The 19,762-nt window shown below is 51.9% G+C and overlaps 10 protein-coding genes across 10 annotated transcripts; 6 read left to right on the top strand and 4 right to left on the bottom strand.

Moving 5' to 3' along the window:
* Window positions 1-80: 80 nt before the first annotated feature.
* BD324DRAFT_651141 (ras small monomeric GTPase) lies at window positions 81-1,363 on the top strand (the record flags this gene model as incomplete). Its single annotated transcript, XM_022018278.1, has 10 exons — window positions 81-89; window positions 176-221; window positions 413-456; window positions 506-516; window positions 571-587; window positions 640-753; window positions 804-886; window positions 937-1,005; window positions 1,071-1,187; window positions 1,235-1,363. The coding sequence occupies 10 exons, from the start codon at window positions 81-83 to the stop codon at window positions 1,361-1,363; spliced, it is 639 nt and encodes a 212-aa protein (XP_021870724.1).
* Window positions 1,364-1,712: 349 nt separating this feature from the next.
* BD324DRAFT_651140 (hypothetical protein) lies at window positions 1,713-2,340 on the top strand (the record flags this gene model as incomplete). Its single annotated transcript, XM_022018277.1, has 2 exons — window positions 1,713-2,076; window positions 2,183-2,340. The coding sequence occupies 2 exons, from the start codon at window positions 1,713-1,715 to the stop codon at window positions 2,338-2,340; spliced, it is 522 nt and encodes a 173-aa protein (XP_021870723.1).
* Window positions 2,341-2,552: 212 nt separating this feature from the next.
* BD324DRAFT_651139 (hypothetical protein) lies at window positions 2,553-3,774 on the bottom strand (the record flags this gene model as incomplete). The annotated part of the gene is made up of 2 exons (XM_022018276.1): window positions 2,553-3,652; window positions 3,753-3,774. The coding sequence occupies 2 exons, from the start codon at window positions 3,772-3,774 to the stop codon at window positions 2,553-2,555; spliced, it is 1,122 nt and encodes a 373-aa protein (XP_021870722.1).
* A 549-nt stretch (window positions 3,775-4,323) lies between these two features.
* Window positions 4,324-5,820, bottom strand: BD324DRAFT_458985 (hypothetical protein). The gene is made up of 5 exons (XM_022012840.1): window positions 5,734-5,820; window positions 5,523-5,674; window positions 5,229-5,458; window positions 5,009-5,176; window positions 4,324-4,953 (listed from the first exon to the last, which is right to left on the bottom strand). Exons 1-5 carry the CDS (start codon window positions 5,735-5,737, stop codon window positions 4,818-4,820), a joined length of 690 nt encoding a protein of 229 aa, XP_021870721.1. The 5' UTR covers window positions 5,738-5,820; the 3' UTR covers window positions 4,324-4,817.
* A 558-nt stretch (window positions 5,821-6,378) lies between these two features.
* BD324DRAFT_651137 (hypothetical protein) lies at window positions 6,379-7,269 on the bottom strand (the record flags this gene model as incomplete). The annotated part of the gene is made up of 2 exons (XM_022018275.1): window positions 6,379-7,195; window positions 7,265-7,269. The coding sequence occupies 2 exons, from the start codon at window positions 7,267-7,269 to the stop codon at window positions 6,379-6,381; spliced, it is 822 nt and encodes a 273-aa protein (XP_021870720.1).
* Window positions 7,270-7,507: 238 nt separating this feature from the next.
* On the top strand, window positions 7,508-11,561 carry BD324DRAFT_626666 (hypothetical protein). Its single transcript, XM_022015920.1, has 21 exons — window positions 7,508-8,102; window positions 8,161-8,365; window positions 8,413-8,638; window positions 8,689-8,757; window positions 8,812-8,924; window positions 8,975-9,007; window positions 9,053-9,147; window positions 9,200-9,371; window positions 9,426-9,444; window positions 9,491-9,556; window positions 9,605-9,802; window positions 9,859-9,923; window positions 9,977-10,155; window positions 10,200-10,239; window positions 10,290-10,381; window positions 10,433-10,491; window positions 10,543-10,621; window positions 10,673-11,117; window positions 11,182-11,247; window positions 11,305-11,323; window positions 11,377-11,561. The coding sequence occupies exons 1-21, from the start codon at window positions 7,675-7,677 to the stop codon at window positions 11,469-11,471; spliced, it is 2,763 nt and encodes a 920-aa protein (XP_021870719.1). The 5' UTR covers window positions 7,508-7,674; the 3' UTR covers window positions 11,472-11,561.
* Window positions 11,562-14,038, bottom strand: BD324DRAFT_601370 (DHHC palmitoyltransferase-domain-containing protein). Its single transcript, XM_022013930.1, has 10 exons — window positions 13,756-14,038; window positions 12,755-13,695; window positions 12,652-12,707; window positions 12,513-12,609; window positions 12,409-12,475; window positions 12,336-12,360; window positions 12,212-12,288; window positions 11,975-12,151; window positions 11,899-11,931; window positions 11,562-11,846 (listed from the first exon to the last, which is right to left on the bottom strand). Exons 1-10 carry the CDS (start codon window positions 13,960-13,962, stop codon window positions 11,616-11,618), a joined length of 1,911 nt encoding a protein of 636 aa, XP_021870718.1. The 5' UTR covers window positions 13,963-14,038; the 3' UTR covers window positions 11,562-11,615.
* Window positions 14,039-14,201: 163 nt separating this feature from the next.
* On the top strand, window positions 14,202-15,317 carry BD324DRAFT_458933 (hypothetical protein). Its single transcript, XM_022012839.1, has 4 exons — window positions 14,202-14,363; window positions 14,425-14,543; window positions 14,602-14,684; window positions 14,759-15,317. The coding sequence occupies exons 1-4, from the start codon at window positions 14,246-14,248 to the stop codon at window positions 15,234-15,236; spliced, it is 798 nt and encodes a 265-aa protein (XP_021870717.1). The 5' UTR covers window positions 14,202-14,245; the 3' UTR covers window positions 15,237-15,317.
* Window positions 15,318-16,021: 704 nt separating this feature from the next.
* On the top strand, window positions 16,022-17,418 carry BD324DRAFT_626661 (hypothetical protein). The gene is made up of 4 exons (XM_022015919.1): window positions 16,022-16,169; window positions 16,236-16,374; window positions 16,428-17,094; window positions 17,154-17,418. Exons 2-4 carry the CDS (start codon window positions 16,246-16,248, stop codon window positions 17,327-17,329), a joined length of 972 nt encoding a protein of 323 aa, XP_021870716.1. The 5' UTR covers window positions 16,022-16,169; window positions 16,236-16,245; the 3' UTR covers window positions 17,330-17,418.
* Window positions 17,419-18,556: 1,138 nt separating this feature from the next.
* Window positions 18,557-19,586, top strand: BD324DRAFT_626658 (hypothetical protein). Its single transcript, XM_022015918.1, has 3 exons — window positions 18,557-18,663; window positions 18,717-19,338; window positions 19,383-19,586. Exons 1-3 carry the CDS (start codon window positions 18,562-18,564, stop codon window positions 19,403-19,405), a joined length of 747 nt encoding a protein of 248 aa, XP_021870715.1. The 5' UTR covers window positions 18,557-18,561; the 3' UTR covers window positions 19,406-19,586.
* The last annotated feature ends 176 nt before the right edge of the window (window positions 19,587-19,762 follow it).

The following is a 19,762-nucleotide window of genomic DNA, read 5'->3' as shown; positions in this document are numbered from 1 at the left end:
GAAACACTCGAATCCAACTCTCACGCTCAAACTTGCTAGCAACTTTCGCATCCCTGTCATACCTTTTCTCGTGCTTAGTCATGTCCAAAGTGAGTGACATAGGACAAATTATGGCCACAGACTGCTTCTGGGCATTCAATCCACTTCGGAATATCCTGCTGAATCGCTTTCTCAGGCTCAGTTTCTCAGAGAATACAAGCTCGTTGTTGTCGGAGGAGGAGGTGCGTCCGTGCTCTGCTGCTGAGTCCTTTGGCAGGATTACGGGGATGTTGGACGGGGATGGCAGAATTCCCTCTTCCCTCCGATCATCTGACGGGTCACCAACCCGTGGAGGGGCCGGCTTGCGAGTCTTCGGGTCGCGTTCCGCTCATCTGGGATTTAGGAACATTTGACTGACGCTGGCTTTTTACAGGTGTCGGCAAGTCTGCTTTGACCATCCAGTTCATACAGTCACATGTGAGCTCGACATTAATTCATATGAGGAGAGCTGACCGTCATCAAACAGTTTGTGGATGAGTAAGTTCGCAACAGTATCTCGTAGAGAAGCATAATACTGACCTCCTCCTCAAGATATGATCCCACTATTGGTAAGCAATTCCTCCCATCTGATATATCGATCTCACCACTGTATACTCGTAGAGGACTCGTACCGCAAGCAATGTATCATTGACGAGGAAGTCGCTCTGCTGGATGTACTGGATACAGCTGGACAAGAGGAATATGGAGCCATGAGGGAACAGTACATGAGGACTGGTGTGTGTCACCGCCCAGACGCCGGCAAGAAGCGCTGACTTTTGACCCAGGGGAGGGATTTTTGCTTGTCTACTCAATCACTTCTCGTAGCTCGTTCGAGGAAGTCTCCACGTTCCACCAGCAGATCTTGAGGGTTAGTCCGCCTTTGACTGAAAAGCGCTTCGGCGCTGATCTGCCCCTCAGGTCAAGGATAAGGACTTCTTCCCTGTTGTTGTTGTGGCCAACAAGTGTGATCTCGAATTTGAGAGACAGGTTCAGCCTCATGGCGAGTTGCCCTGTGCAAGATCTGGGCGTGTGAGCTGACGTCTCCCTCAGAGGGTCGAGATTTGGCCAAGAGATTCAACGCTCAGTGTATCGAAACGTCTGCTAAACAGCGAGTCAACGTCGACGAGGCTTTTATTGCTGTTGTCAGGGCCATCAGAAGGTATCAGAGAGTGAGCGGGAATATCGTCTATCCGAGACTCCATTGACGATGCCTCAGGAGTCTGGCCCACCCCAGCCTGTGGCCGCACCCGGTAAATCCGTACCGGGAGGTGTTGGTGGACGAACAAACGAGAAAGCCGATGAGAACGTGGACAAGGGGTGCTGTGGAGGCTGTGTCGTGTTGTGATCGGGCGACTGGTCCTTTATGGAGCGACGTTAGAGCTGTATAGATATCGCGGACGATCTTTCAGATGGGGAACGTTGGATGTCGGACGATTTCACGGAATGACTTGGACGGGGAAAGAATCCCTTCTGGTGCTAGGTGACAGACGTGTCCTTTTGTTTCTTCTTGTGCTTGTTTATGATGTTTCTGACGCGGGTTCGAGGAGCAGTGCATGAATAATGTGGTGGGCAAGGATGCAGCATTTTATGAAGGCATGCCCGCCCGAAATGTCACGCGCATAGAATGGTTCGAAAATCAAGATACGATGTCATTGATGAAGGCAAACATCTTTCACCTTGACCAGCTTCCAATCATGGCACTCGCCTGTAGCTCGAGAATGTGCTTCAGCCCCGCTATGCAGCCCTTGGTCCGCCGCTCAATCCGTCGATACGCTTCCTCCTCGCGCTCAAGATCTAGCCTCGGCTCATCCGCGACTGGGCATCCCAGGTCTTCTGCGAAACCTCCTCCGCCTCCTCCCCGCCGTAATCCAAATGCACGTCCTTCCTCTCCTCCGATATCAGGCAGAACTGGTCGTCATAAGGCTTCTGATCACAATCCATCGGCGACAGCAGTACCACCTGAATCTGCACCACTTTCATCTCCAGCTGCCCCTCGCTCTCCCGAGCCAGCGAAGAAGGACGACCCGACCTCTAGAAGTTTATGGCAGTCATATAAGGGTGAGTGGGTCAGACTTCTCCCCCCTCAGTCTCGGTCTCGGTCTCAGGGTTCGAGATGCATGACTCATCGTATTGAATGCTGACATTGGGGTCCTTCACTCCTTAGGACTGAGACCGGACGCTAAGCTAATATTTGCAGGAACGCTGGTCGTTGGTGCGGGATTGATCTACTGGATAGACGGGATCTACCCTGAGGACGAAACGGCGGAGCTGTCGACTATTTTGGATAGACCGCCAGAGACGAGTCAGACTCGACCGGCTTAAGCGAGGAGAAGTACTAAGAGACTGGAGATGGGGTGGGTGTCACACTGCTGAGTGATCTCGGTCTTTAGAAGTCGAAACATGTGGGTGTCAGTACGCCTAGAACTCTTCTTTAGATCTCCTCCATGAGCTGACTCTTCATCTGAGCACAGGTGTAACAGAGACAACCACCATGCAGCATCAGATACTTTACAACAGGACTTGCCATGTCTGTCCTAGATCCAACCTGGGTACCTGGTACTTCCGCCTCCTCCTCCTCCTCCTCCTCCTCCTCCTCCTCCTCCTCCTCCTCCTCCTCCTCCTCCTCCTCCTCCTCCTCCTCCTCCTCCTCCTCCTTCACGTCTGTAACTCAAATCACTTTCTCCACCATCTGCTCTCCGCCTATTCGCCTCTGGTGAATGGTAATAGCTTGGCAGCCAAGTGCTCTGATCATCTTCATCATCCCTCCGCCCTTTCCTGTGCTTCTTTCGCCCAGATCGCTCTGCACGAGGATACAGTCTATCATGTTCGGCCTGTTGCTTCGGTTCTCGATTCTGCTGCTTGCGTCGATATTGGCGTCTTGTTCCGCTCTGACCAACTGACGGCTCATCGCCTCTGTCCCAACGCTGAGGCGTCTCACCACGGACGACGAGAGCCGACTCTCCTGCTGATGAATCGGACGATGTGCCAGTGATTGGATAAGCCTGTCGAGCTTCTTCGAATGCCGGCGGTTCAGAATACCTCAAAATGTGAGGAGGTCTCACCATCCCCATATTGGCCAGTCCTTCCTCGTACGTCACCATGACCATGTCTTGACTTTCAGGTCGATGAAACGAATCGCTCGGTGAAATACCGTTCACCATTTCTCCAGCTGCTGCCTTTCGACCTTTTGTCTTGTTCCGAGTCTTGGGAGATCTCGGGCTTTTTGCCCGTACCACTGGAGATCCCGTCGTCTTTTTGAGCTTGTTAGATGAAGAGGATGCTGGCGTCAAAAGACTCAACAAGCCTGTCGAAGGTGATGTACTCGGACCAGGTGTGAGACCCGGCTCAGGATTCAGCGGTCCAGAAGAAGGAGGCGTTTGGAGAGGACAAGAGGGATACGGGGGAGTGAGTCCCACGCCAATAATTCCTGTACCAGCTGGAGAAGGTGTGCCGGCTGGCGTTGAATTCCACTTACTGAAACCCCAAGCTTTACCTGGAGAGCCTCGCGCTCTGGACGAACCAGGTGAAAGCTGATTCTTCGATTTGATCGTCCGACGGCGGCGGATCGAGTAGACGATGAAGATGATGACTACCAGAACGGCCGTGCCTGCTGCTCCTATGGCTGCAATCTCGACTGAGACACCGGCGTCAGCGAATCCGAGTGCCGAAGCAATGCTAGACTCGAGCGCCGTCCTCAAAACGCGACCGACGTCTCACGCGTGGAGAGTACTCACTCGCTGTCAATTCAAAGCCCATACCTACTCCGCTCGACTCCCTTTGTGCACTCCCATGACCGGCGCGAATGGATCAAGCCGTCCGGACTGATCCAGTCCCAAGTCGTGGCTATGCAGCGGACAGTAATTGACTGATGCGACTCAAAAATGACTAGGACTCGAATTCGGTGCGCGAGATGGTTGGCAGTTATCGAGGTGCTGACTTCTCCTTCCCTTCTGCCTCGAGCTTCACGGATGGTCGACGATCGTAGGTGCACAAAGGTAGGATTATCACGTCGACGACCGTTGGACAAAGGGCTCGGAGTGGGAGTCGTGATCGCTGTCGCCTTGGTGAGGTATATCGTGTAACGACTAGAAAGAGGAATATTAAGTGTCTAGCAGATGCTCAACTATTGTGGTACACATACATTGTCCTCGCTCATTTCGTCCTCTCCGCCCCTGCTAAAGTGGATCGACGGCTTGAGGCGAAAAGGTCGTTCCCTGGCATTCAAAGGTAGTCATTGATGTGCTCAATGGGGGTGAGCAAGTCCTCCCGTTGGAGAGATTATGGCTACATGGCACAGGTGGGTTCGGCAATTGCCTCTGTGCGAGAGAATCGATCTGGTCCTCCCCAAGCCATGAGCAAAGGAAGGTAGATCAGGGGTACACCAATGGATGATGGGAAAAGATTTCGCAGTGTGGGGACCCAGGTTACGCCGTTTCAATCTGCTTGTGCAACAACATGATTCATAACTAGCATTGATTCTAAGAAGATCTCGAAGCTTTCGTGTCGAGTTCGTGTATCGCTCATCCGTGTCCAGACAAGATAATCATGCGGGTCCTTCTCTCCCTTGCTTGAAGACTCAGACAATTCAAAGGACCATGGTCCCTCCAAGAACAGCAGCAACGGTCAAGACCATGCCTCCGACGAGGGTAGGCATAGCGGAAGGAAGGTTGTAAGCGGATGCCGCGGCACCGTGGGTGCTGCTGGAGCTTGATGAGCTGCTTGAGCCTGAAGTAGCAGCGGCAGACGTGGAGACAGCCGATACGCCGGTCGCAGTGGCAGACGCTGAAAGTGAAAGATCATCAACCGGAGCCACATCGAGCAGGATGAATTGAAAACATACAATCAATGAAGCTGCTTCCGCAAGTGTTGCTCAAGTCCTTAGCAATAGCCGAGTTTGCGATTGAAGAGTTGGCATCAACGGCCTGCTCGTAGATGCTAATGCATGAAGGTGTCAGCCACACTTCAGGAGAGTCAAAAGATTCGCGCTCACGTCTTTACACATCCAGTGCACAGCCTTCCACTTGAGAAGGTCTGCTCAATCTGCGAGAGACCGTCTCCAGATCCAGCCAAGAGGGATGTCAAGAAGGAGGTGGTGATTTGTTGTCCGGTCGAGTTCTGGACTTGGTAGAGGGTGGAAGTGAGACAGTATTGGTTCTCACTGGAGCAAATGAATAAGCGTACAGCGAGCGTTGCACACCTCAGCCACTTACGTGCTGTTCTTCGCACATCCAGCGTCGTAGACGTTGTCGTAGTGCATCAAGAGTTGTTGCAAAGCCTCTATCTCAGTGGCATCGTTGCCTCCTCCGCTGAGGTCAGAGGAGCAGGAGTTGGTGAGGTTGCCGTTGGCGTATTGCAGAGCAGAGGAAGAGCATCGAGGAGTGCTAGAAGAGCAGATTGAGCTCAAGTACGAGTTCAGACTTGGGATCACGGATCCAGAGCCCTAAGGACGAGGAAAGATTAGGTTTAAACCTTTTTGGATGGGTGCATCATCGACGGGGACTCACTGAAATGACTGGCAGCAAGCTTGTGAGTTGGAGACACTCCGAGATGGGACCTGTGAGTGCCAACAAGGCCAGCTCAGAGGTACAAGAGCTACACGGGGCTGTCAATTCATGCACATGGTTCGATGATGCATTTCGCCGCTTACCCGGACAACCTGAACATGGCGAGGTCAGCGAAAATGTTCGTGGTCAAAAGATGGGTCGTATAACTCACGCATTCGCACCAGCCAACGAAGCAAGTACAGCGGCAACAGCAGTCTTTGAAACAAACATGATGGACAAGGGAAGTGGATAGATGGAGCGGGAAGATGCGTCTAATATAGGTTCAGTCCAGCCAAGAGGTCAAAAGTGGCTTGGCGAGAGAAGTAGTCTGATCTGTCTGGTTCAGATGCGACGATTGAGATACTGGTTAGGAATGGATGAGAGAACGAAAGATGTTCACAGATGCGATCCTCCTGGACCCACCTTGTCTTTCTTTATGTAGTTGACCACCACCGGGGAAGGGGCACACGCAGGACCCAGATGACCAGCAAAAGGAAAATCGCAACCATGACGTTCGCCGTGACTCTCCTTTTTTTTTGGAAAAATGCACCGGTATACGCAGTTCTCCCACCCAACTCTTCCACTCCAACAACCCCGATTCCAGGCCTCACAAAACCCGTTTCCATCCCGACAGACGCAGTTCGGCTCCATGCATACTTTCTTTGTCGTAGCCTTGGTTCAGCCTCTGCCTCTTGTGCCCCTAGACCTCGCAGTGGGCCTACTCATACCTCCACCGCGTTTTGCCGTTTGCCGCGGTCGAAGAGAGAGATCGCCACCGCCACTCGCAGATTCCGACATGAAAGGATAATAATCATGTTCAGCTGATGCTACGCCGTCGACCGCGCTTTGCAGTATCAGTTGAGACCCTAGAACCTGATGAAGGCGTTGCCCTCTTTTGTCCACTCGTCCCGGTAGCCTTCTTCTTGCCCTTCGTCACACTTCCTTCAGGCGGTGGTGGTACATATGAATCAAAGCTCATTTCTTCCACCCAAATCGATTTCACTTTTTTACCCTTGCCTTTGACTCGACCTACATAGGTCGCAGTAGAGGAGTCGACGTTGAATTCTTCTTCCGCAAAGGCTGGTAGTATCGCTGGGAGTGGCGCATCTTTAGATGAATCGATGGTACTCTGGTACAGCAGTGATCTCGCTTGCATATTGGCGTAACGAAGGGACTTATAGACAAGGTTTCTCGGCAGATTGCCAGCCTGCCTGACGTATCCGTCTGCACTCAAGATGATGTACACTTTATCGCTGGGTCGCAATTCGTCCGAGAGCACCTTGCCATCCTTGTTCGCCTTAGCGGCCTTCGTAGCTGCCGCTTTGGTCTTCTTGAGATCTTCACGAGCTTGCCGAGCCATGTAGCGCTCCCTTTCCGGTCGAACGGTCCAGCTAGACTCTGGAATGACACTTCTTCCATTCGCGTCCCGAGGTTCAACCCAAAGTCGCACGGTCTCATCTTCATCAAACTCGAGCTTGATGAAAAATGGTACTGGCTCTTCGTGGTCCGTGGACTGGACATCTACATCGTCTCCAAGCTTCTCATCGTGTGTCCAGATCGAGAGATAATGGTCGTACTCTTCATCTACCACCTTTATCGCTGCTTCTTTGGCTTTCGCAAAGGACGGGTAGGAGCTGTCTATGCAGGTTTACCCCTGTGTATGGCCCCAAGCATCTATGTAAACCTCTCGGATTAGGTCGAACGACATGGTGAAGGTGTTTAAAGCTGGATATGAGCGGAATGATGGATCAGTCAAATGGGAATCGTGCGCCCAGTTACGCAATGGGGATTAATCAAAGTCGCGTCACCTAACGTTGGGATAGATATGCACTCAATCGAGATTCGATGGAATTGATCTGGGGCATCATTCGTATCCAAGTCATCCACCTTTTGGTTGCTGCCTGCTGCTGGTGCTTTTGATAGCAGTAGCCTCGCCATGATCTGCTGTTCCACGCATTACCACCCATGTAATGGCGATTGCCGGCGGAATAACTGCCAGCGGTGATGGCCGCCTTCTACCCGATTCGGGTTATAGGTCATCTCCGAAGTTCCCGATGAGTGTGGAAGCCCATCTCCCTATCTCGTTGTTCACTTGTCCATTGCAACCAGCAACATGGACAGCAAGGAACCGATTCAAGTCGGTCTCGAGCAAGGTCTACCGCTTACGAGGGCGGAGCCTAGCGAGCGAGGCCGATCGAACAAGATGACCAAGGGGCTGCTTGCTCTCGCATCCCTTCTTTTCCTCGGTTGGGTTTGGAACTCTGTCGAAGGACATTCATACGTCCCTTCTCTCTGGAATGAAGAGTCAGACTACCGATTCGAATCGGTAGCTGAGCCATCTACGTGGAAACACAAGCATCACAGCCATGGCAAGCACAAGCACAAGGGGAAGCACGGAAAACATGGCAAACATGGCAAGCATGGTCATGGCCACGATGGAAAGCATAAGCACGGGGGTTGCCATTCCCCACGGGACTCTTTCCCAGCCAAGAAGGTCGAGGAGGTTTTCCTCTCCGTTCCTCGGAATGACTCAATCCGAAAGTGAGCTCCGCATCCTTTGTGCTTAGGCAAATCTGATATACGGAATGACTTTCCTCAGTGCTCTTCGGCGATACACCAAAGCTGCCCACATTGCTGGCAATGGCCAAGACAAGCTCGACGCTCTGAATCTTAAAAACGAGTGGGAGAGACTGCTAGGAGTGCCTGTCTCAGGACCCGAAGAGAAGCTGTACGATGCGGGAAGTGAAGAAAGTCAGCAGAGTGTGCGAGGAGGAATGGACAAGTTGGACGTCTGGGTGGACACTGTGAGTTGATTGCCCATCTTGGTCTTTCAAACTCATCTTCACCTCAGTACTACCCCATCATGACGTATCCTGTCACCTCTTCCGTCACTTTGCTCTCGGATCCACCTTTCAAAGCCAAACTTCAGGAAGACATCGTCGAAGGTGATCCCGACTCGATTCTGCGTGATGAAGTCAGGCCATTCCACGGTTATTCCGTCAGCGGAGACGTCCAAGCTCCGATCGTCTACGTGGGATACGGACGCAAGGCTGACTTTGATCTCCTTGCCGAGAAGGGTGAGTTCCTGCAAGTCGATTCGTAGTGGTATGCGCTAATGCCTTTTCAGGGATCGACATGAATGGCAAGATTGCTCTGGTCAAATACGAGCATGTTTTCCGAGGTCTCAAGGTCAAGGGTAGGTTCATCAGTTCGCAAATCTACTCAAGCCTAAGCTAATTTAACGGATCAGCCGCTCAAGAAGCCGGCGCTATCGGTTGCATCATCTTCACGGACCCTGGTGATGATGGAGAAATCACCGTCGAGAACGGCTATGAAATCTACCCCGAGGGTCCGGCAAGACAGGTGACTTGGGCTACGAGACTTTGGTGAATGAGTAGCTGACAACAGCTTAGCCCTCTAGTGTTCAGCGTGGAAGTGTACAGTTCGTGAGTGCCCCCGACCTGGACCCGAGCCGTCCTGACCACTACCAGCTCTCGAAGTACCCTGGAGACCCGTCGACTCCTGGAGAGCCGGCTTATGCCAATGCGACTCGAGTCGAAGGAGGAAATCAACCCTCCATCCCCTCGTGAGATCTTATTCCGGTACTCACTTGAGCGCCCTCGGCTGACTCCGAGCAGCCTCCCTATCTCTTACGAAGATGCTATTCCCCTTCTTCAGAGCATGAAAGGTCATGGTATGCTTGCTAAGGACGTCAGAGCCGACTGGGTCGGAGGACTTGAATTCCACGGGGTAGAGTACTGGACAGGACCTAGCGAGGTCGATGTACACCTTGTGAACGAGGTCAACACGGTAAGTCAGACACAGCATTTTATTGAAGACTCTCGCTGATTGTCATTCCCATAGCGCGTCAATCCTATATGGAGTACGTAGACAGATGCTAAATCGACGCTTGCTTATCATGGTCCCAGATACGATGGCGACAATCCCTGGTATGATACACGATGAAGTCATCATCTTTGGAAATCACCGAGATGGTATGCTCTACCAGCGACGATATCGAGCCAGCTGACGAGATTCTACAGCATGGGTCCTTGGTGCCGTCGATCCTAATTCCGGTACTGCAGTTCAGTACGAGATGATCAAAGGTATCGGCAAACTTTTAGAACAAGGATGGAAACCTCTCCGAACCATCGTGTTTGCCAGCTGGGATGCCGAAGAATATGGACTGGTTGGAAGTACGGAGTGGACCGAAGACTTTGGTGATTGGCTCAAGACAGATGGTGAGTCAATCGAGTCTTTCTGCTTTACCCTCCCCTCGTCTGATTCCTCTGGTCAGCTGCTGCGTACCTCAATCTCGACTCTGCGGCTTCAGGACCACTTCCTGGTGTCTCTGCATCTCCGGTGAGTCACGATTTCCCATAAGATTTGAATCGTCGTCTGAGCCGTGTCTGCAGTCTCTCGCGTGGCTTTTCAAAGACGCTGCGTCGGAGGTCCTGGGCAAACAATTCTTCACTACATCTACTGAGAACAATGCCACCGTCGGCTGGAAAGCTTGGCGAGAAGCCAAATTCGGTGCAGACGAAGAAGATTTCGAGAGCATGTTCGGCAGCGATACTGGAGTAACGCCGATGGGGTGAGTCAGACTGCATAGAGCATCGTGACTGATGTTGTACCCAGATCTGGCTCAGACTTCACTGCATTCCTCCAACGCTACGGCGTAAGCTCAATATTCTTCTCAATAAACTCAAGTGGCTTATTTGCTTCCAGATTGCTTGTGCGAACGCCGGATTCGTTGGCGGCCCTTCCGACCCTCCTTATCACTACCACTCAATCTATGATTCGTTCCACTGGATGGACAAGTGAGTTGATCCGAATTTTTGCGGGGAAGCATGAGATTGACAGTCGAGCAGCTTTGGAGATCCAGGATTCAAGTCGCATCTGTATGCTGCCAAGATCAATGGATTGGCGCGTGAGTCTTGACAAACGTCCAAAACCCGCTTTCTAACATACTCAATCTCAGTCTTGCGTCTCGCCGATTCGCACATTCTCCCATTGAACACAACCCAGTACGCGTTTGATATGGAGCGATATCTCGCCAAGTGAGTGGCACAAGGCCTTGATTCCTAGATACCAAACTGACACATGCTCAGGGTCCAGCACATTGCCGAGTTTGCTGGCGTCGCCGAGGTGCTTCGACTTGAGCCGCTCAAGAAAGCCATCAAAGACGTCAAATCTGCATCAATGGATCTCGACATGCAGCGTGAGAGGGCCCTTAAGAAGATGAACGACCTCGTCCCGGACCTTGTAGAACGAGGCGCTCGAGTCTGTGTTCCAGGTAATGGCCACAATGGTTGGCAGAGCTGGGCGAGATGGATCAAATTCCATCTCGGAGGAAGACGAGCAGGATGCCACAAGGGTAGGAAGGATCACGAAGACCATTCCGGGGACGATTCTGAACCTCGGCTGCCTTCTCGTCTTCCCGTCATCGACGACAAGACTGTCAAGGCCTTGGGAGCCATTGCGAAGGACATCAGGGTGATCAACAAGAAGTTGCAGTACTTTGAAGGTGGTTTCATCTCCGAGGAAGGCATTAAGGTGAGCTCGTTGTCATGCCTCGAAATGTCACGGGCATTGATCTCATACCTTTTTCAACCTGTAGGAACGAGAATGGTACAAGCACAAGGGTGTTGCACCAGGTCTCTGGCTCGGATACGGAGCCACCACCGTGAGTAAAATCTTGGCCAAGGCAATTACAATCATCGCTCATCACTTTTTCACTCAGTTCCCCGCTTTGACCGAAGGTTCGTCCCTTTGAAATACCCAGCGATGCTGTGTAGCTGACCATGTCTCTCAGCTCTAACCATTGATCACTCTGTCGAACTCGCTCAGGCGGAAGCGGACGAACTCACCGAGATGATCACCAACATGGCCAAAAACCTAAGGGCATGAAGAGCGGACACTAGAACGTCAGCAGAGATCCCTGAAAGGACGCTTTTGTCGATCTGGGTAGCGTGAGGAGCGCAATCTGAAGCGTAGCATATGCAAAGGTGCTCGCAAAGTTATACAACCATCTCTACTCATACTGAATGTAATCTATCCAAACCTCGATTTGAGCCCTCCCTCTGCCAACCACCGGGGATCCGTCAGGGCCGGATTGACAGTTCTCTTGTCTTCTTCGTGCCAGCCCGAAGGATCTATCCAACTGGGGAACTGTGGCCGACCCAGAGATGCAATAATGATGTTCGACACGATCGAATCAGATGCAAAGGGGTTATCTGGTCGTTTCCCGACTGAGAACAAATTTCGAGACGCCGACGCACGAATCTGATAAAATGGCGTCAGCTTAGGAAGGTGGCTTGGGACTGATTGAGTTCACCTGCTCTACTGTTGTCAAATTATACAGAGTCAACTGGACAAGTGTCAGCCTCAACACACCATGGCTGTAAACTCACTCTTGCATGGTACCAGAGCAAGAAAGATACCGGTGGAATGGCCAATATACCCAATAAAAAGCTGACGGCGGCTCCGGGGCTGTTCCGCAGGGCCGAACCAAAGGAAATATGGTCGTGATGGCAGAGTAGGGCAAAGTGTATGGCGGAGAAAATGACGATGTAGATATCGCCTATTAGCTGAGTAGAAAGAAAGAGGCGTCAGTCAGATAATCCACGGAACACGGTCGGGCAACCCACCGCTGAGATGAGCAAGACAAGAAATGATAGGTAGTTTCGTTTCCCGACGCATGTATGGATGTAGGAGCAGTGATGGTCTGCTCTGGGTCAGAGATCTCCCCATGTAAGCAGTCAAAAGCCTCACCGATACCGTCTACACAATTGCCGCACTATCAATCATTAGCTTCTTGTGATGTTACGTCGACTAAGATGCTCACAACGCGACAATGACTGGCCCTTGGAGGTCGATACGAGTTGCAAGTCTCGCAATATTTGACGGGCACGCTGACAGTCAGCAACGGAGCTCGGGGCATTCTCTCACGCTCTGTTATTGATAGCTACTTCGCGGTTGTCTGGTTCGTAATATCCATCGAATTGGGTGACTGGTGGTTCGGGATCAAGATTGCGGGGAATTATGCCTGCGACACAAAGTCAGCCAGAGTAAATGGTTCTGAGCCAACCTGGATCGCGAAAAGCCGAGACCAGTGCAGAGCTGAGCACGAGTCCGAAGATGTATCTGGTGTCCCTCAGCTCGGCTCCCCGGAGCGGTGTCATTCCACGTACACAAAGACAATGACAATAGCAACCCCTCCTCCCCTGCCCAGACCATACTCTGAGCCATGTTTCCACAGCCAAACACCTGTCGTCCCTAGCCAGACGCCAGTGAGACCGAGTATTATCACTGCCGTGGCGATGGCGGAGAATGGATTATCTCCTCCAGTCACGAGGTGACCTCCGAGACAGAATGTAATTTGGGGATTGCCAATTTTGTTGTATCGTCTGACTCGGGCAGCGGCAGGTGGTATACGCGTTGGGCCATGTGCAGAGTCCCACGTGCGCCTGCGAGACGCTCGTGGTGACAAGGCGGAAGAGGGAAACCGACCTTCAGCTTTCGGTAGCCTTTCACTTGCCCCTTCCACCAAATCATCAGAAGATAGCTCGCGGTGAATGTGAGGTGGGGTCGATGTCTCTGCCAAGCTGGGACGTAGGGACGTATCGACTCGCGAGTATTTAGCTTCCTCTATTCTTCCCAATGTATTGTATTCCGGCTTCTGCGATGTCAGCCCAGTGATGGCGTTCGACCCTAGGGAACGCAGAGAAGGGCCAGATTGAGACACCGGAGGCCCAAGCGGTGGTATAGGTGAAAAGTCACGAGTATGAGAGCTTGTAGCAGAGGCTGGCGAAGCTTGGTCCGAGGTTCTCGGAGACTGTATCGAAGGCGTGCCATGATGCGATTGTCTTGCCTTTTCACGTTCGATCTGTTCCATCCGCATCGCTGCTTGTGGTTTCTTAGGTGTAAGGAATGCCCGAGGGGTTGGTAGGATAGTCATGGACCTCCTTGCTGAAGTGATACTCCCTGTATCTGGGGATGTAGGACGAGTATAGGTAGAACCTCGGGTGGTTCCTGATATCCTAGAATCTGACCTTTGACGTTGAAGTCTATCGCGTCGCAGAGACCCATTGTCCTTTGCGGTCGAGCTGGAGGCGGATGGGTGAAGGCCGTACTGAGGAATGTGGTATCAGCTCTATGCACATGGGCCATGAGGACAGTCAATGCGACTCACAAACTCTTTGGTCTTCTCAAGACTGTCCTTTCTGACTAATCCCGTCGTTCCAGTCCCATCTTCCTTTTGAGTCGGCTCTCCCGTGACCTCTACATTCCTGCCGTGAACGACGACACTGGCAGGTCTCTGCGGCAGGCTGCTGGCGCCGGCAGATGCTGTCGATCCAGCAGACGGAGACTGTGGACCATGAGTGTTCGGATCCTCCATCTTGACTCCCCGAAGCTGTCATGAGAGAGGATCATCCATCTATAGATCGCTCATGAGCGAGTGAGTGAGTCCAAGCTGAAACCGTTGGCTGAGCTGCAGCCTTGCTTACAAAAATAAGCTTTGACTTTTGGGTGATTTTCCAGACGCGCCACATTCATTTGACTATACCGGCGATATATAAAGGCGGGGGGGGTGGGGCGTGGTGAGCAGCTGCTCCTGCTTTCATCCACTGCTGCAATCCCGTTCAGTCGTCTGCTTGTATCATCTCAAGCTCTGTAACATAATGGGTGAGCTGAACACAGGAATGATTCAAAGCTCATTCCCCCAAGGCATCTTCTCTGACGACGCTGAGCACGATGTTACCGTCACCGCTTCGTTCCCGGAATCTAACCCATTCGGCTGTGAGTAGAGCTTCACCCATGGCCGACCGGCGAGGACAAGAAACTGACTATAGTGCATCAGTGATTGTGAATGGAGAACAGACGGGCTTGTTCATTCATTTGGACAACACTGGTTCCAAGAATTACACTCTCGTCTCTGCAGCAGCTAGTTTCCACAACGTGGAAAACAACTGGGCTTTGGTGAATTCAGATCTACAGGCACAGTTGATGGTCCTTGAGCTGATGGGATGATGGACAGATCAAGAATGCCTCGACATTGAGATACAATGTCAACTTGCTTTCGGGATCCAACCTGACAGCTCCGTATCAGGTTTTTAGCGAGTGAGCCAAATCCACACTTGGTCGTGTGCATCCGAAGTTCGGAGACAGATGCTAATCCTTCCCGTGTCACCTAGATTCCGCCCACAGGAAATGGGTCTCACTGTCTGGGTCAACCTCGTGGATGCTTCAACAAAGGAAGTCTCCCGAGTGACAGCTATGAATCAGACCATCTCCGTCGTCGAACAACCAGCCTCTTGGGCCGATCCACAACTCCTTCTCCTGTTCGTCATTCTCGGCGCCGCTCTCCTCGGAGGAGCCTATGCCGCTTACTCTAGTTTCTTCGATGCTGGCAGCAAGAAGAGCAAAGGAACAAAGAAGAGGACGACAGTAGTCACCGCGAAGGAGAGTGCTGTTCCCGGTCAACCTGCTGCGAAATCGTTCGAGGAGGATTGGATTCCAGCTCATCATCTGAAAGCCAAGAGTAAGCCCAGGAGGAGAGATGGAGGAAACACCAGTGGAGGAGAAGACTTGACAAGCGGTGGTGAAGTCACAAGTGGAGCTGAAAGTGGACCGGAAGGAAAGGTCAGGAGGAGAAAGGCCAAGAAGGCTTAGGTGGCGATGGTCCGTGTCGCAAGTCTGTTGTCATTGCGAGGAGATCTGGTAAGAATGCATCTCCTCAGTGTCCTCCTCGGTCGTCTGGTATTCTTAGGCCAGGCGAGGGCGCAGGTGAGGCGACGCCCCCGAGCTCAATATACGGACTACCTTAGCTTCTAACCGAGCTGGGAAGACCGAGTATATCAGCTGCTGTCTTGAACTATGGGCCCGCGTAGGCACCGTGATCATTCAAATTCATCGCTCACCGTTTAACTCACGGGATGAAGACGGGCGAAAATCGTCTGAATTTGAAACGCGGATGATTTCTTTTTAAAGCAGGTTCAACTGGTTACAGTATCCAACTTTCATCTCTCAACCTCCTCCTCAGGTGCTGGCACCCCCCTTCTCACATTCTCATAACTCCCTCTCCTCGTCATACACTCTACCAAACCCTGTTCACACCTGGCTCGACGCTGGCGTCATTCACTAGTGTCTCTTGCACCAGCGCTCTCCACCTCCATCATCATGTCACTCTTGCCAACCCGGCATCATTCTCAAAGGGGGCGTGCCTTCAAGACCGCTCAACAAGAAAGCAGACCTCCTGAGAGACCGAACACTCCAATTCCCCGCTACGTTCAACGACGGCTCATCTCCGGATCTCGTAATACTTAGCCCTCCATCTTTAACGGTTGCTTCCGGGTTCTTTCACTCAAGGAGAACTACCGCCACTCAACCTCGATCGTCCCCTCACCAGAACCCATGCCCAAAGGACATCGCGTCTGTGGGAAGCTTCCATCAAGATTGTGGGGATGAATCTGGCCCTTCGATAAAAGAAGCATACAGCCGTGGGGATGAATCTGGCCCTTCGATAAAAGAAGCATACAGCCAACCACCTCAGCACAGCTTTGTCTTCTGGATCGGGTTTGGGTGGATAGAGCCTGATCTAGTGCAGTGAGTGTCTGCTTGCTTTGATGTCCAGGGGAGACCTCTGGCACAATGCTCACATATTCTCCGTAGTCCGAGATGGATGACCCAATCACATATTACGAGGTTGTATGAAGTTCAGCTCAACGTCCAGCGACGAGAAGCTTCCAGGTTTCAGAAGCTAGGAAAAGAGTCGAGAGACATCGGAGATGGCAGGTACCTCAGAATGGAGGTCAGTCAGGATCGGATAGAGCGAAGCTTGCTGATCCATCTTTGGACCCTCAGCCAGATTTCTGGTCTCACACTTTCACCACTTCTTCTTTCGCTGACGAAGAGCTTCAGCAGGCTCTCCTCGGGCTTTGCGATGCTGGTACCAGCTTTGACTACACCTCTGCAATGGCCAATCTAGAATGCCTGCTGTGCTCTCGGCACCATTGGATACTGTCTCCGAGGGACACTGTAGCCTCTCGCACCACAACACTATTCGAAGCTGTCTTTCGCATCTACCTCTCAAAGCACGACGGACTCGAACCAGTCTCCAACCTGACGGATGAGGTCGTCTGCGAATTAGCACTGCCGGAGCTCTTGATAATGTTCATCTACGGGAGTCCCCCCTCAATGCCTCCGATGCTGCTGAATGTGGTCGATGCAATATTCAAGGACAGTGACTTCCATCATCACTCAGCACTCCATCATGCTTTACGACTCCTGAGAGGATTCCTCATGTCAAGGATGAGGATGGAAGATACATGCCCCGCTCCTGTGTTTGCCCAATGGCAGTTGAGACAAGTCGCTTTGTTCAGGTTAAACGGGAACAGACTCAGCTTGAACACTATCGATGTCCATGCTCAGCTAGCAGACATCACATATCCTCGCCCAGCATTCTGGAGAAGGTGCTTACTGAAAGGGATTCTGGGGACAGAGGATCCACCGCTCCCGGTACGTGACTTGGGTGGGTTGCACGTCATAAGCAACAGATCCGTGAACGCCCACAACTGACTTGACGCCCAGCGACAGCAGTGATGATTGGAAACCGGGAAGAAGAGTTCATCAATGTCTCCAGTCTATCTCGACCACCACTCGGCCTGGGATCCGGGGAGCTGGACTACCCGTTTGATATTTCAGATTCGTGGCATGCGACACTATGGGGGTTTGTGTACGTTTCGTTTAGAAGCTTCTGGGGATGAGCAGAGCGTGTCGAACTTTTGCGTTTCTTTGAGGAGACTGTTCACACCATTGTTGTATCCTTGAGACTGTCCGTCTCTCTTATCTCAGCGTTGTAGCAATAGTGCATATCATCAAGCAAGATGTCGTCTGCATCACTCGAATTCTGACGCGACTGATTTTCTTTTCGAACTCAAGAGGTGAAGAATTGCCACAGTCACTTATGAGTCTTCACTCAACGTTCACTTTGGTCTTCCCTTCAACTCTCTACCTCCATCCTATCCCTAGCCCTTGCAAGACGACATCACTCATCTTTGTCTCAGGCTTCTATCTCCTTCCTTGCAATCTTGGCACCAACTCCATCCATCAAGCTCCTGCCTTTCCCCATCTTCATTCTCGCCTCCTCAGCCCCATGATGCCGATTCGCCGTCGATCATCAGAAGCTGGTGCAAGACGTCCATATGTCACGCGTAACAAAGTACGATCAGCGAGCTGGAGCGACATGCACAGCATACCAGGTAAGACCTCTCTCAACGCCAGCCTAGCACTGTATACCTGACTTTACACAGCGTATCAATCTTTAGCCGTCGCCACCTCTGCAGGGGACTCGTCGCCAGCCTTCTCGCCAATCGTCAGCCCAGTGATCTTCGATAACGGGACATCCTCACATGGTCCAGTTATTCACATCGAGTCGGATCCACTGTGGGTCCGTTCGACTGCCGATTCACCACCTCTACACGGCATTCGGCTCGATCTCACTCCTCCTTCACCATCATTTGTGGACATCGTCGTCCAACTCCCCGCTCCGCCGCCTCGGACACCAAAAGTTTATGGTCCCGGATGTAATCCATACGCTCCCCCGTTCCATCCTCAAAGGAAACCTGTCTTTGTCTCGACTTGGTGGGAAGACATGGATGCGGCGGAGCAACTCCCAACCTACAGCTGCCTCTACGACGAGCAAGGATACTATCCATACATTGCACCCTTCCTCGACAGTCACCCAGGAGGTCAAAACGTCTTCGAGCCTGACTGGTCCTCCTCACCATGTTGGATCTCAGAGTCCCAATTCTTCCCAGAGCCGATGATCAACGCTTACTATGAAGAAGAGTGTCCCGTCTTTCAACCGACGTTTGTTGTATCCGAAGGAGTGAATGTCAGGCAAAGTCAAGAACAGCCCACAAGACGTTCGCACCGAACTGAATATGAGCTCTCCCGAATATCTTGTTCACCAGCTTATCGTCCCGTAACTCTGGCGATGGACCGGAAGTCTCATTATTTTAGCCTGGAAGAAATGTTCCCGGGGCAGTGTAATGGTCGAAAGGGCAGACTGGTGAAGGATAGGATCAGAGATCGCATTGTGAGCCTTCCAGTCGGTTGATGTCTGTCTGTCATCTGATACTTCGCGTACAGCGAAAATCAAACGTCAGAACCAATATCCCAGACCCAGTGGATGTCAAATTAATCGTCTCACCACTGCTGTGCGATTTTGGAGCAGCCATAAACGACGCTGAAGCGGCATCCGCTCTTCTCCGATTCGCCATGGCGTACCGAATTCAAGTTCGCGATCACAGGGCACCGCTCACTACTCCCAGGCTGTGTGACAGTTTAAAGACCGTGATAGAGCTACTTCTCCGGCATTACAGCGACCATATCCCAATGGAGCCCAAGTACTCGGAGCTGGGCAAGATTACGCCCCCAGACATGCTATGGATCCTGGTTCACACGGCTCACGACAGCATGCTCCATTTTCTGGGCTCTGCGCTGCAGGCTATTGCATGGTCATGCGAGGGAACTCAGCGGGGCGTCTGCACCGAGCTCCTCTACGCAGTCGTCTCCTGTCGGCTCAGGGGTGTGCTCAAGACCAGTCGGCAATGGCGGACGTTACAATGTGCCAGGGCTCGGCAAAATGGATATCGGTCCGGTTTCCAGGAAGATCCAAGGGACCTACAGAGAGTCACTTGGCGACAGGTACTGTTCCTCCTTGGTCGGACTTCCGAGTGGAGAATTGAGAACGATGACTATGCGTATCCTCGTGAGTCCCACTATTCTCATCATCCGGACTGAACAAATCTTCAGCTACGATAGAGACGAGCTTTTAGATGAAACCCGGCGAAAGTCAGAATCCTAAACGAGAATCGCCCCCGTGGATCACAGTCACTCTGGGCTCAGTGTCCTGTTACCTTCCATCACTTGTTACTTTCCGTCTCTTGTTCTATCCTACTAACCAAGTAGCTGTGTCTTGTACCGTTGTTGTCACAAGTATGTAGCCTTCCTGTGGTCTCCTCAATTCATTTGTAAAACTCGGATGTGAAACGCATGCCGACATTGATGTGATTTCGCCGCTAAATGGTCGATAGAATTCCTTATCAGATAAAGCACAAGATACCGAATTTGACTGTTCTGTCTGGACTACGATGCTAGTAAGAGGTATTGACAAGAAGGCTTCAACGCCACAA

The sequence above is a fragment of the Kockovaella imperatae genome, assembly GCF_002102565.1.
Source record: "Kockovaella imperatae strain NRRL Y-17943 chromosome Unknown BD324scaffold_7, whole genome shotgun sequence".
NCBI classification, from domain to species: Eukaryota; Fungi; Basidiomycota; class Tremellomycetes; order Tremellales; family Cuniculitremaceae; genus Kockovaella; species Kockovaella imperatae.
The sequence above is the reverse complement of the archived record's forward strand: the minus strand, read 5'-3'. Positions and strand labels throughout refer to the sequence as shown.

Bases quoted from the DNA above. Each gene is read 5' to 3' on its own strand.
- BD324DRAFT_626658 (XM_022015918.1), top strand. From the start codon at position 18,562: ATGGACCGGAAGTCTCATTATTTTAGCCTGGAAGAAATGTTCCCGGGG. The intron at 18,664-18,716 runs GTGAGCCTTCCA...CTTCGCGTACAG, and splicing joins ATAGGATCAGAGATCGCATT to CGAAAATCAAACGTCAGAAC. The intron at 19,339-19,382 runs GTGAGTCCCACT...ACAAATCTTCAG, and splicing joins CGATGACTATGCGTATCCTC to CTACGATAGAGACGAGCTTT.
- BD324DRAFT_601370 (XM_022013930.1), bottom strand. From the start codon at position 13,962: ATGGAGGATCCGAACACTCATGGTCCACAGTCTCCGTCTGCTGGATCG. The intron at 12,708-12,754 runs GTACGTGGAATG...GAGGGACACCAG, and splicing joins GCTATTGTCATTGTCTTTGT to ATACATCTTCGGACTCGTGC. The intron at 12,610-12,651 runs GTTGGCTCAGAA...TTTGTGTCGCAG, and splicing joins CTCGGCTTTTCGCGATCCAG to GCATAATTCCCCGCAATCTT.
- BD324DRAFT_458985 (XM_022012840.1), bottom strand. The intron at 5,177-5,228 runs GTAAGTGGCTGA...CATTTGCTCCAG, and splicing joins GGATGTGCGAAGAACAGCAC to TGAGAACCAATACTGTCTCA. The intron at 4,954-5,008 runs GTGAGCGCGAAT...TTCATGCATTAG, and splicing joins TGCACTGGATGTGTAAAGAC to CATCTACGAGCAGGCCGTTG.
- BD324DRAFT_458933 (XM_022012839.1), top strand. From the start codon at position 14,246: ATGGGTGAGCTGAACACAGGAATGATTCAAAGCTCATTCCCCCAAGGC. The intron at 14,544-14,601 runs GTGAATTCAGAT...GATGATGGACAG, and splicing joins TGGAAAACAACTGGGCTTTG to ATCAAGAATGCCTCGACATT. The intron at 14,685-14,758 runs GTGAGCCAAATC...CGTGTCACCTAG, and splicing joins CCGTATCAGGTTTTTAGCGA to ATTCCGCCCACAGGAAATGG.
- BD324DRAFT_626661 (XM_022015919.1), top strand. From the start codon at position 16,246: ATGACCCAATCACATATTACGAGGTTGTATGAAGTTCAGCTCAACGTC. The intron at 16,375-16,427 runs GTCAGTCAGGAT...TTGGACCCTCAG, and splicing joins GCAGGTACCTCAGAATGGAG to CCAGATTTCTGGTCTCACAC. The intron at 17,095-17,153 runs GTGGGTTGCACG...CTTGACGCCCAG, and splicing joins GCTCCCGGTACGTGACTTGG to CGACAGCAGTGATGATTGGA.
- BD324DRAFT_626666 (XM_022015920.1), top strand. From the start codon at position 7,675: ATGGACAGCAAGGAACCGATTCAAGTCGGTCTCGAGCAAGGTCTACCG. The intron at 10,156-10,199 runs GTGAGTCAGACT...TGTTGTACCCAG, and splicing joins ACTGGAGTAACGCCGATGGG to ATCTGGCTCAGACTTCACTG. The intron at 10,492-10,542 runs GTGAGTCTTGAC...ACTCAATCTCAG, and splicing joins CAAGATCAATGGATTGGCGC to TCTTGCGTCTCGCCGATTCG.